Here is a 12,856-nt window from a genome sequence, read left to right on the forward strand (position 1 = left end):
TTAATTTCTTCAATTTTTATTTTGGGCTATAGAAATAATTAACATTTAAAATGAAGTTCAAATTATACGGGAAAAAAAATAAAAAAATTGCCATAACTGTGAAAAATTAAAAAAAAATTACCACTTAAATTTGGCTAATAAATATATGTCAAATGGCTTATACTTTTATAAGCCATTTTTCAAGTTCAACTTCCCAAATTTTGAAAATTACGTTTTCATCCACATATTTTACATAATTTTTTTTTCTGAAAAGTGTAAGCATGGGCCCTCCAAAATTTATAAATCTTCATACAATCTCAATAACTTGAACAAGCTTTTCATTATAAATTTTTTTTTTTCTCCCTCAGTTTTACAGGTATAATTCTGCAATTGAATTGGAAAAGCTTTTCTTATTCTCTAGTACCATAGGATGTTCAACAATTGGAAAATCTCTGCTCTACAACCAATAAAATAAATAAAATACTTCTAACAATGGCATACTTAGCTTAATAGTGTTGTAATTTATAAATGCACCTCTCAACTTATAAATAAAATTTTTGTTAATTAATAATGACATTAATTAACAAAAATAGAATTTCTACAATACCAAGTAATTAGCTGTAAATTCCGTGAAGAGATAGAGAAGAGTTGAAGGAAAGCAACTTCAAGCACACATGTATGAGCATCAAAGTAAAGACCATCAGGGTCGGTTGGGCTTTGGTTTGATCTGAAGCAGTAGCCAGGCATATAACTAATGTGAACAAAAAAGATAGTGAGAAATTTAAATCGAAACATTTAAACTCTTGCTTCTCTTTCAATCCTTGAAGGGGATATTGTTCGTCATGTTCATACTCAACAATAGGAGTAAAGAACAATCCCTCCGACATGGTCCTATCATGAAATACCATCTCTGACCATCTTTTTCCATTATCATCATCGTCCAAGTTATGATCAAATATAAGATGGACTCCACACTTGTAGACTTTACACTTATGGGCTTCACTCAAGTGTAATCTGTTGAATGAGTAATTGATCGAGAATTGAAATGAAGCCTCCCTGATACGAAATTTCCTAGAATGTAAATGAATGTTGGAATACCAAAGAGAAATGTGATGTCTTTTGATCAGTCTGCAAAAAGAATGCATTTCGAGGCTATCTCCAGAGTCAGTTATGAAGTTGCATCTGCATGAAATAGAAATACCAGTCTCGATGAAATTACGAGAATGATTAGCTTTGGGTGCAACTAGAACACCAAAAGCAATCTTAATGAAGTCAGGAGAATGGGAATGAGGATCAGATGTTGTGAGAGAGAATGACAATGAAGATCCACTATCATTTTTGTACATCATCCATTCTGGCAATTCACTTCCCGGGATGCATAAACATTCTAGGCAATCATGCAGCGTTGCATCAGCCTGTTAAAAAAAAATTATATATATATATATATATTAACAATCTGGTTCTCATGTCTTAAAACGGAATAAAATAAATTATAAACCAAAAGTTTTTTACTTTTTAATTTTCAAATCAAACCAAATAATTTAAAGGTAAATCAAACTAAACTCATAAAATTAATTTGATATTATTTTTGGATTCATAATCTAAATCAAATAGTGCACTTGTATACCACTACAGGGAAAGGGATAAACCTTTTTGCCCGGATATTGATAATGCTCATTGAACAGATACTGTTCCTCTGGTTGTCCAATGCTTTGAAGTTTCAGCAGTAGACATTCCATCAATTGACTGCATGCACTCTGATCCAATTTAATGCATTTGCTAAGATCCATCAAAAACCAGGAATTCATATATCCTTGTTTGAATGATCTCGATATAAATTCCAGAGATATGCAGTTTATTGCATCTAACCATTGTAGAGCTGATGGAAGCTCTGGCAAAAATTGAAGCCTCTTGCAATCACTTAAAACAAGTGTTGTCAACTTAGAACATTGCTTGATGCTTGTAGGTATGCTTCTGAAATTATTTCCACGTAAATATAAATGTGCCAATGACCTTAAAGAACCAAGATTACCGGGAATTTCTGATATACCACAAACGTCAAAAGAAAGATGAAAAAGACTGGCCAAACCGGTGAAATGAGGCAATATCAAACCTTCACATCCATCACAGATCAAGAAGTACAATTTCTTCAACTGATTGATAGAAGATGGTAGTCTTTTTATACCACTTCTAGTGGCTATCAGGTATTCAAGAGATTCCAGGTCCCCCAAGTTCTCTGGCAATCCATGGAGATTCACACAATCTGTGAAGTCTAGCTGCTTTAGAAATTTCGGATTGCACATACTGTTTGGAAGACTTACTATCTTTGAGCATTTTCCAAAATGTAGATCTGTAATCTTGCTTTGGTACTTAGAAGACCAAGAAAAATCAACCAAACTCATACAGCCTCTCAAAATTATAACCTCAAGTTCTGGGAATTGCGACATGTCTGGAATTCTGATCAATTGTTTCGAGTTGCTGAGGTCCACAAATTTCAAGTTTTTAAGACACTGCAATGACAAAGAAAAGGTTAAGAATAAGTTTCAATATACTCAAGTTTCAACAGATAATTTCATAAGGAATCATGCTCAAGCATACCGGAGCATCTTCGTTCCAAAGTTGTTCGAGTTGGCTACTATGCATGTGCAATTCAACAAGATTCTCAGGGCAAAATGTCGATGGCAATGATTTCAAAGGGTATTGATCCCAGTAGAGAAACCTCAGCTCATTTGGAAGAAAATTCAGGCCTTTAGGAAGATGTAACTTCATTTCCTTAGAGCCAGGATTGTAAAATTTGAGCAATCTAAGCTTATAAAATTTCTCAAAGGCAGAAGGACATAGTTCTATGTTTCTAATTTTGGACAAATCCAGTGATATGGCTTCAACACTTTCAGCCCCCTGATAAAGAAAATTAAGCAAAGAAAATGAGCATAAAACATGCAAAACTACATTTCTTATTTAAAAAAAAAAAAGAAAAAAATCAATGCATTTTCTTACTTTGTCTGTTTTCAGTATGTAATATATATCCTCGGCATTCCACAACCTGCTACGCTTTCTAGGATTTTTATTTTCCTTGCAAACAATATCCTTACCCATTTGTTGTAGCAGGTCATGCATCCCTAATTTCTCTTTGGAAATAGTTACCAGAGACTTATCAAGCAGACTACGTATTCCACTTTCTGCAAAAAAACCGCAGCAATCTAATATATCTTTTACTCGATCTTTATTTTCCCCTTTAAAAAAACATGCAATATCCAGAAATATACTCTTTTCATTATCTTCTAGTCCATCATAACTTCTTCTCAGAATGCCCTGAATTTCCTTATTGGGAATAGTGTCAAGTTTTTTCAACTCACTTTCCCATTCTTTCACACCCTTACCATAAAGGCTGCAACCTAAAACCTTGAGGGCTAATGGAACTCCTTGAGTATAACTTATCACTCTTTCTGATAGCTGCCTCATGTATCCATTTGTGGGTTGAGTTTGTTTGAAGGCATGCAAGCTAAAGAGTTGAAGAGATTCACAATCATTTAATTTCTCAACCTTATAAATATATTTCTCGCAGCCCACAATTTCCAGCACTTGCTTATCTTTGCTTGTTACAATGATTCTACTTCCTGGACCACACAAATTCCACCCTTCTACTAACTCTTTTAGGTGTAAGTAACCATACACATCATCAAGAACAATAAGAGCTTTTGTATTTTGAAGTCTTCTTTTAGTTGAATGACGCAATGTACATGGTGTGCCTACATCAAGATTTTCTCCTCCTAACAATTTGCCAAGGATTTCATGTCGTAACTGAACTGGAGTGCGCTTTTCTAACTCTTCTCGGACATTTGCAATAAAGCATTGACTCTGAAATTTGTTCGCAATTTTATTAAATACTTTGTCTGCAATAGTTGTCTTACCTATGCCAGGCATTCCCCAAATTCCTACCATACGCACATCTTCAGATTCAAGACATAACAATGATTCAACTTCCTTCACACGAGAATCGATTCCAAAAAGGCCATCATTATCGTAAACACTTAGAAACGAGTGATTTATTTTCTTGCGAACATCATTGACAATTTCGTCAATTAGTTTAGATTCAGGCCTGATCACAAATAAAGACCAAACAATAGTAATTCACAATGAAGCACAAAGAAATAAAGTGACAACAGAAAAATCAGTGATATAAGTAAAAAAGGACATTGAAAATAAGTGTCTTACTTAATAATTCTTGAATCCCACCCTGAAATGTTGGCCGTTCCCTTCAAAGCACGGCTCCAACTCTCCACCTTTTCTAAACAGTCTTTGAATTTTTCTTTATGTTGAGCAAGGGCATTACCAAATCTTCCTGTCAAGTCTTGAACGTCTGAGGGATCTACTCCGTAAAAAACTGGTAATACTATTTGTCCTGTTGTTTCCTGGCATTCAAGAATCTTCACAAGCTCATCCAAACACCATGGAGAAAAGGCATAGTTTTCTGAGAAAATGACTAAGGAAAGCAGTGAGTTTTCAATTGTTTTCAAGAGGGCTGGTGAGATCTCTTCTCCTCTGTCAAGGTTTTCATCCTTGAAGGTGAAGATTTGTTTTCGATGCAAAGCTTCGTACAGATGACTGAGAAAACCATCACGGATGTCTGCACCTCTAAAACTTATAAACACATCATGCTTCTTCCATTGAGGATTGATTGAAGAAGAAGAGGAAGAAGAAGAGGAAGAAGAAGAAGAAGAAGCCATAATCTGTTAACTGATAACAAGAGAATGGCTCCGACTCTTTTCTAATGAAAAACTTGAGTTACGGTCATGGAGAAGCGAAGACGAAGACTTTTGATTAGTTCGGTGGCATAAAAATTGAGTGCAAAATGTGCCTGTGTATGTGGCCCTTGTCCGATGGTGAAGACTGAAGACTTGAATTTCAATTGGAATAATAATAATAATAATAATAATAATTTCATAATTTCATAATTTCCAACTGTTCTGTGGAAACTTCCATGTAATTTCACTCACAGTGTAAAATAATTTGTTTCCATAATTATATAAAATGCAATCTTCTTTTGTTAAATTTTGAGAATTTTATTTGCGAGGAAAATAATGGGTTTGGTTAATATTAAGTAATATTAATAAATTAAAATTTTATTATATTATAATATTTATTAATTTGATTAATGTAATCTTATCCCTAATATTTAACTACAAATTAATAAAAATACATACAAAATTATTTTAACTTCATAATTTTAAATATATTTTATCACATGGGCAAGTTTTGATTTGTAATCAATGGTTTTAATTCATTGAGGGTATGAGCTTGAATCGACTTCTAGCAATGAATTAAAACTGTTTAGATTACGAATCAAAATCTTCGCGATGCCAATTCTGATTTAGATTTTAATCTTGATTTCAATTCAATCTAATTTGATCTGATTTTGATCAAATCTAATAATTAAGATTTTTTTTTTTCAATTTTTAATTTTTAAAATAAAAAAATTGATTTTAATCTAAAATCAAACTGGCCGATTCCATTACGGTTCAAATATACCATGATTTTAACCAATGTCAGTTTAATTTTAGTTCAATATAAATTAATTTAATTTCAATTTGATTAAAAAGCTAACTGATCTTCGACTGTACCTAAATTTAAGTGCCTCTCCACTGACTCCTAAATAAAAAGAGCAAAACTATTTCTTAATATAATATATTTTTCATTATTTTGAAGATAATATATTTAACATAATATATGTAAATTTTAAAATAAAAATTCACCCCATTTTATGAGAGACACCAAAGCATTTACAAAATATAATTTGAGTAAACTTATAATTGATTAACATCCAAAGCCAAAAAGACAATGATTGGTTCTTTTGTGAGAGAAGGAAGGATTATAATGTGCATGAGACAGACAAAATTAATAAATTTATCTTCTTCATATACACAGTCAAATTTGTTATTTTTGCTCTTGATGAGTAATTAGAAACTAATTTTAATTGGGAGGAAGGGTTAAACACTTACGCTGTATTTGAATGGGTGAGGGAACAGTAAATAAGGGTAAAGAGAGATAAATAACTATTATACCTATTTTTGGTAAGAGGTGAGTCAGTGAAAGGTAAAGATAAGTAAGGGTAAGGTTTACCCTCTCTTACCCCTCAAATTCCAATTTTTCTTATGCCTCAAATTCCAATTTTTCTTATGCCTCAAATTGGGGCGTAAGCAGAAGGAGGTGAAAGCTGAAAATTACTTTATTTTTTATTTTTCTATTGTGTCCTTAATTTTTTATTAAAAATAAATCTAATTTACCAATACAAATAAATGTCTTATCTCTTAAGTGGTCGTACCTGATCCCTCGGGTCTCTATCATGGATTTCGAATTCTCATAAAAACAAGGTTAGTTTTACCTTTTTATTTAATTTCAGTTATTAAATCATTTGTTCTTTCAATAGTTTGCTACGATTATTATGCTTCAATTATCAATTTTTTTTCTAAATAATCCATTCTAAAGAATAAATTTTTATCTAATAGGAAATGATATTTTTGTACTTCTAATGATTATTTACCATTTTTTACCTTTTTTTAAATATTAAGAATATGCATTATCTCTCCTTATCTTTTCATCAATTCACCCCTTTTCAAATATGATATTATTTTTATTATAACCCTCTTTACTATTTTCGCTCTTTATCCTCCCTTACCCTCTCATTAATTACCCTTCGCTCACCCCATCTAAACAGAGCAACTTATTTTATATGTCTCGTATATTATCGTCATTAATTTCTCTGCTTCATATTTTATAATTGATGTCTTATAAAAAAAAAAATCAATTGATAGAAAAATATTAAATTTTACAAGACATTTTAATTATTTTTTTATCCAATTATTTCTCAATAAAGATTTACCTACATTCAGATATATATGCACCCAATTAATTTATAATATCACATTCTATAAAATTATTAGTAGATCAACCTACTTAAAATTATAATTTATTAATTTTTCATTAATTAAGTATAAATACATCTTGTTTCAATATTTTTTTTAAAAAATATACATCTAAATACATTAATTTTCTTTTTCCTTAATTCATTTTACTCAAATTTCACCCACACAGACCTGACAAACTCAATTATTTATGCCACACACTGGTGATTTCTTTTTCAGCTTATCTCTTGACTTACTTTATGGCTGAAAGCTGAAGCTATCCCCACCTTGCTTCTCTCATTTTCTCTGGACTTGTTTAGCATTGTGGTTTAGGGTAAAAGCGTTTGGAGCCCAATTTGCAATGCAGGACACGTCTTTAACAGAGGAGTACCTGCCTCATAAATTCAGGGCCAACTCCAACGACGTAACAAATTTACAGATCTGCGCCTGCATCTTTGACCAATTTTGTTATTTGACCTCAAATATCGCTTTTTAATCATTGGAAAAATATACTTTTTAGTCCTTAAGGTGTGTTATAATCAACACATTTGTCCTTTTATTTTTAGAACTCCAAAGCCTTTTCCCTGAGTCTTCAAATCATAAAAAATGAGGTCCTTCCATCTAAAAATGCTGTTAATGAATTATGAAATGACCATATTACCCTTGATTAAGTTGAAAAATTCCTTAAAAAAATATCACCCTCTTTGCGCAACTCTCATCATTCAAAAAATTTCCAATCCAGTAATTAATATTTCTCTCAGGCATTTCATCAAACAAGAGAAAAGCACACACAAATCAACATACATTTTTCATTTGCCTGTTGAACAATGATATAACTCTATTGAATTCAAAACATTCCCATTCTTATCACTCTCTTCTGCAACAACAGTAGTAGAACTAAAGTTACCTGATCCAAAAACACGTTAGATCTCCTCTTATCAGAGGCTTTGGGTCAATGCTTAATGGAGAAAATGGGTTCTGGATTAAGAAGAGAAGTAGTTTACCTAGCCTAAGAGGCCAATTAGTTCCAGCCAAAGACCAATGCCTCTAGGAGTTACCTTACACAGATCCTTAAGCATCAGTAGCACAAATTCCTCTGCGAGTCTCAGGGAATAATTATTCGATTGGGGTGAGGCCCACAAGGTCGAGACTATTCGGACCAATATGGTTTTTTTTTTTTAAATAAGCAAAGGAATTTCATTAATAATAAAAATCAGGAAAAACTTAACAAATTTTCAATCCAGGCATGATATGTTAAGCGAAAAAATTTAGAGAAAGAACAAAACATAAAAATGAAACGAGACAGAACAAACAAATAAAATACAAAATAGATTCCAAATACAATAGACCAAACTGTGTTTGATAATGTCAGAGAAGCCTGGCCAAGACCAACAAGCATCCAAGAAGCGCAGAGGTATTGGTCCCCAATCTGTCAAATCAGATGTTGAGAGAATCGGATTGTTGCCTCTTGAGAGACCCGTAAGCGTGAGATTAGGAAAAGAGGATTACCAATGAACAGAGACAAGAGCACGATCAGTTCTACTCATAGCAACTGAATTTCTCCAGGTGAAACGCTTGCCACTCAAGTTCACATCAATTAAGTTCAAATCGTTGACAAGTTTTCTTATATATATATATATATATATATATGTACACACTCGCACACACAAGGTATTATTGTCACATGGCATTTTATTTAAACAATTTGTTACATATCATTTTTTATTAATAACTTTTTTTATATTAATTATTGTTTTATTTTTATATTTATTTTTTAATTATTATTATTTTTTTATAATATTACATTAATATTTATAATTTAAATTATTATTTTTTAAAAATTTTAATTTTTAAAAATTAAAATTTTTTGTGATTAAATATAATATTTAAAAATTATTTATATTAATTTTTTTTATAAATTTATTTATATAAAAATATTATTTACCTTATGTCACCATCTACTATTATTATAATAATAATAATAATAATAATAGTAGTAGTAGTAGTTTAAAATAATAAATAATTTAAAATATAACAATAATAATAATAATAATAATAATAATAATAATAAAAAGATCCCTGATGATTATTAATTTAAAAAAAATTGATTATTAATTTATAATTTTATAATAAACTATTATATAATTTAATAAATCTTAAATTATTTCATATTTTTAATAAATATTTTTATTATATTGTTATATTTTCTATTATTATTATTATGAAATCATTGTTAAAATATTTGAGAGATAAAAAGTATAGTCTATATAAAAAGTTATAAAAATAAAATATAGATATTTAACTTATTTATAATTAGTGTGACGATCCAAATTATGGGCCGGATGGGCACTAGGACTTGGGTCAGCATAAGGTTCCCGAAGCCCGTAGTAAGCCCAACTAAACTCTAACCCATCAGCAGGCCCATATTGGTCCCAATTTCAAAAAATCAACCAAACATAGTCTAACCATAAAATGGACTATCCAACAGAGAGTTATCAACTTACTCGACCTGTAATCTCAATAAAAATACATTTGGGGAGCTCAGCTCACCCATCAATCATCCACAATCCAGAATAAAATCAATGGAAGCTCCACTCCCTCATCCATCATAGGTATCCAACCACCCAATTACACATACATAAAATTTAATAAGTTACAATTCCAAATATTAATAAATATTATAGTCCCAAACTAAATAATATGTTTTTACACATGCGGAGAGCTAGGATTTATATTTAATAACACAAAACACAAAATTAATAGTAGTAGACCTGCGAAGAATGAAAGTAGGTTAAACATATGGAAAAAGCTCTCCTGTAACCTGGAAAAATAGTTAACAGAAGTGAGCATTTGACTCAGAGAGTAAATATTTATTTTACATACAATCTCTACAACTATCTAATTCTAATGCATCATTGAAAAATGAAATGCATCATCTTTATACAAATCATATTAAGTCACATCAAAGATAATATAGAGCACTCACGCACCCGTGTCAAATCCATACTCACACATACATATATGGGGAGCTGATCCACCTACCCACCTCTCTTAATCCAAGGCCTGCCAGAGAGATCAACTCGAGCCAGATTTTCTCTTAATAATCCATATGCGGGGGTCAGCGAGATCAACTCCAAGCCGCACTCACCCTGACTTCCTCAAAAAAAAGTATTGTGCCCTAAGCGAGACTAGCTCAAGCCGATTTGCCCGTCCTACTCATATCCATATACACCACATACACACCCACTCACACACACACAGCTCCAGATTATCAAAACACAGCAATCAAAGTAATATCATTAAGTATAAATGCAAAGCAAGGCATGCCTAATATTTAACTACATAAATATAAGTATAAGTGATGCATGAGCATGTCAGAAATATAATAATATTGAAATTGTAAATAAAATAAATATCTACTAACAACACTTTAAATGTTAGTGCTGCAGCTGGACGGAGGAAGAAGGCTGTCCCGGCTCACCTAAATAATATATCAAAATTTATCAATGAACAACTTAGAACAAAACTATAGAGAATCAAAAGACAGTCCTAAGGTTTTGCCGAAAATCCGACAGAGTTCCTTCTATACTTAGGACATACCCATCCTGCAAAAGGTTCAAATAACACTTCTAATTCTCAATTTCTCATAACCATAATACGTCAATAACATATGGCCCCTCCTGGGCTCTCCAAATCAATCAAAACTCACAATATGAGAAAATTATAATTTAGTCTCCGAAACTAACTTTTTATCAAAAACCACTTAAACAAGCTTTAAAAATTTTAAAATTTTGCCACACGGTCCTTAGGAATATTACTAAGCTAATGCAAAATGAATTATAATTTTCTAACCTACCACAAATATTTTATAGATTTTTAATTGAAAGTAGATACTCGATAATTAAGAAAACTTAGGTTTCAGATTTACCTATTCCAATTCTAGAGTTTGGAACGCATCCGAGATGTTTGAAAATGGTGGGATAATCTATAATTTTGATCCGGTTCTGAAATATTTTCGGCAGCCTGTCTACCCGACCCAAAATTATAGATCCGAGTAACTGTCAAATTTTCATGAAATGAGGGTACCTACGCAAAGCCCACAACACTAGGATTTAGAAAAAAATATTTATGGAGTTAATTAAGCTCAATTGAAGCTCAGAAAAGCACTGCGAAGTTCGCAGGACCCATCGAAATTTTGGTGTTAGAAAATTTTGAAATTTATATCATTGCGAAGCTCTCATTGTGTAGAGCACGCTGGTACTCTCGGATTTATCGTGAGGTTTTCGGTTTGGAAGAAATTTAGCCCAAAAATCAAAATGGACTAAAACTTTTTGGACAAAAATTAGACAAAATACTAGATAAAAATTGTGTTTTTAGTGTCTACGGAAAGCTCCCAATGAGTTGAGATTGTTTGGGATAAGTCCAGGTCTAATCGGTAGTCGAATCGGCCAGATTTTGGTCAGAAAGGAGGGAGGCACTGCGCGCGTGAAGGGGGAAGAAAAGGGGTCGTTTTCCGGTGATCTGAGCAGCGGCCGGCGAGGGGAAGACTCCCAGGTGGGGCACCGGCAAGCTAGGGTGGAGGGGGAGGTGGTCAGCCGGCCAAGGGAGGAGGGAGGAGAGAGAAACGAAGGGGAGAGGGAGGAGGAGTCGCACGGGAGAAAGAAGAAAGAAAGAAAAATAAGACTGGTCCAATTCGACAGGTCCGATCCAGTCTAGTTCGATTCAGAACACTCGAAATTGAATTTTTACTCTGCCCTAGGATCAAAAACGATGCCCAAAAATTTCGAAAAAATTACAGAAAACTCAAAAAAAATTTTAGAGCCCAAATATATTTTTAGTTTTATCACATGATCTTTAAATTAATTTTTAAAAATTAACAAAATTTATTGACTTTGAAAAATCAAATCCGATTTCTAAAATTCGAAAAATTTCAAATAAATTTCCAAAATTTTAATAAAATAAAATATTAATATTTACATATAAAATAAGTATATATTTTTTTAAAAAAAATTAGGGGTGTTACAATTAGTTTATATTATTTTTTATGTCAATAATTTAATATTCTTTTTATTTCATTTTATTATGATTAATTATGTTTGTTATTATTATTACGGCTACCTTATGATCATTGAATTGAAATGGATAAGCAAATAAGAAATATTTTACTATTATAAAAATTAAATTTAAATTTTTTTATTTCCTTTTTCTATTAAATAATATTTAATTATAAAATTAAATTTTATTTAAATGGTTTATATTTATTTTTTATATATAGTATGTCATATAAGACATTTGATACATATCAACCACTCTCCTTTCACTAAGTATTTTCACTGCAATCTCAAATCTTTTTTTATTTACTCCATTTTTTTATTATTTTTTTCAAAAATTATTAGTTATTATTTTCAAAATTTATTTATTTAAATATATTTAATTAATATTTATTTAGTTACTAATTTTTTTTATAAATTTCTTATTTAATATTTTTAAACTTTTTAAAATTTTATTTTATTGTAATCATATATCAAATGTAATTATAACTAATATTTTGATTATTCATATATTATTATTATTATTATTATTATTATTATTATTATTATTATTATTATTATTATTATGGTCATTGAATTGAAATGGATAAGTAAATGGAAAAGATTTTACTGTTATAAAAATTAAATATAAATATTTTTGTTACCTTTTTCTATTAAATAACATTTAATTATAAAATTAAATTTTATTTGAATGGTTTATATTCATTTGTGTATATATATCATATGAGATATTTAATACATATCAATCACTCTTCTCTCACCAAATATTTTCACATTGCCTAAGTGTTCTCAAATCTTTTTTTATTTACTTTATTTTTTTATTATTTCTTTCACAAATTATTAGTTATCATTCTCAAAATTTATTTATTTAAATATATTTAATTAATATTTATTTAGTTACTAATTTTTTTTATAAATTTCTTA

General features: G+C 30.5%; 1 protein-coding gene across 1 annotated transcript; it reads right to left on the minus strand.

Moving 5' to 3' along the window:
* Window positions 1-480: 480 nt before the first annotated feature.
* Window positions 481-4,814, minus strand: LOC131180798 (disease resistance protein RPV1-like). Its single transcript, XM_058148521.1, has 5 exons — window positions 4,195-4,814; window positions 2,977-4,078; window positions 2,578-2,877; window positions 1,629-2,489; window positions 481-1,394 (listed from the first exon to the last, which is right to left on the minus strand). The coding sequence occupies exons 1-5, from the start codon at window positions 4,704-4,706 to the stop codon at window positions 594-596; spliced, it is 3,576 nt and encodes a 1,191-aa protein (XP_058004504.1). The 5' UTR covers window positions 4,707-4,814; the 3' UTR covers window positions 481-593.
* Window positions 4,815-12,856: the final 8,042 nt, after the last annotated feature.

This window comes from Hevea brasiliensis, chromosome 6, assembly GCF_030052815.1.
Source record: "Hevea brasiliensis isolate MT/VB/25A 57/8 chromosome 6, ASM3005281v1, whole genome shotgun sequence".
NCBI lineage: Eukaryota > Viridiplantae > Streptophyta > Magnoliopsida > Malpighiales > Euphorbiaceae > Hevea > Hevea brasiliensis.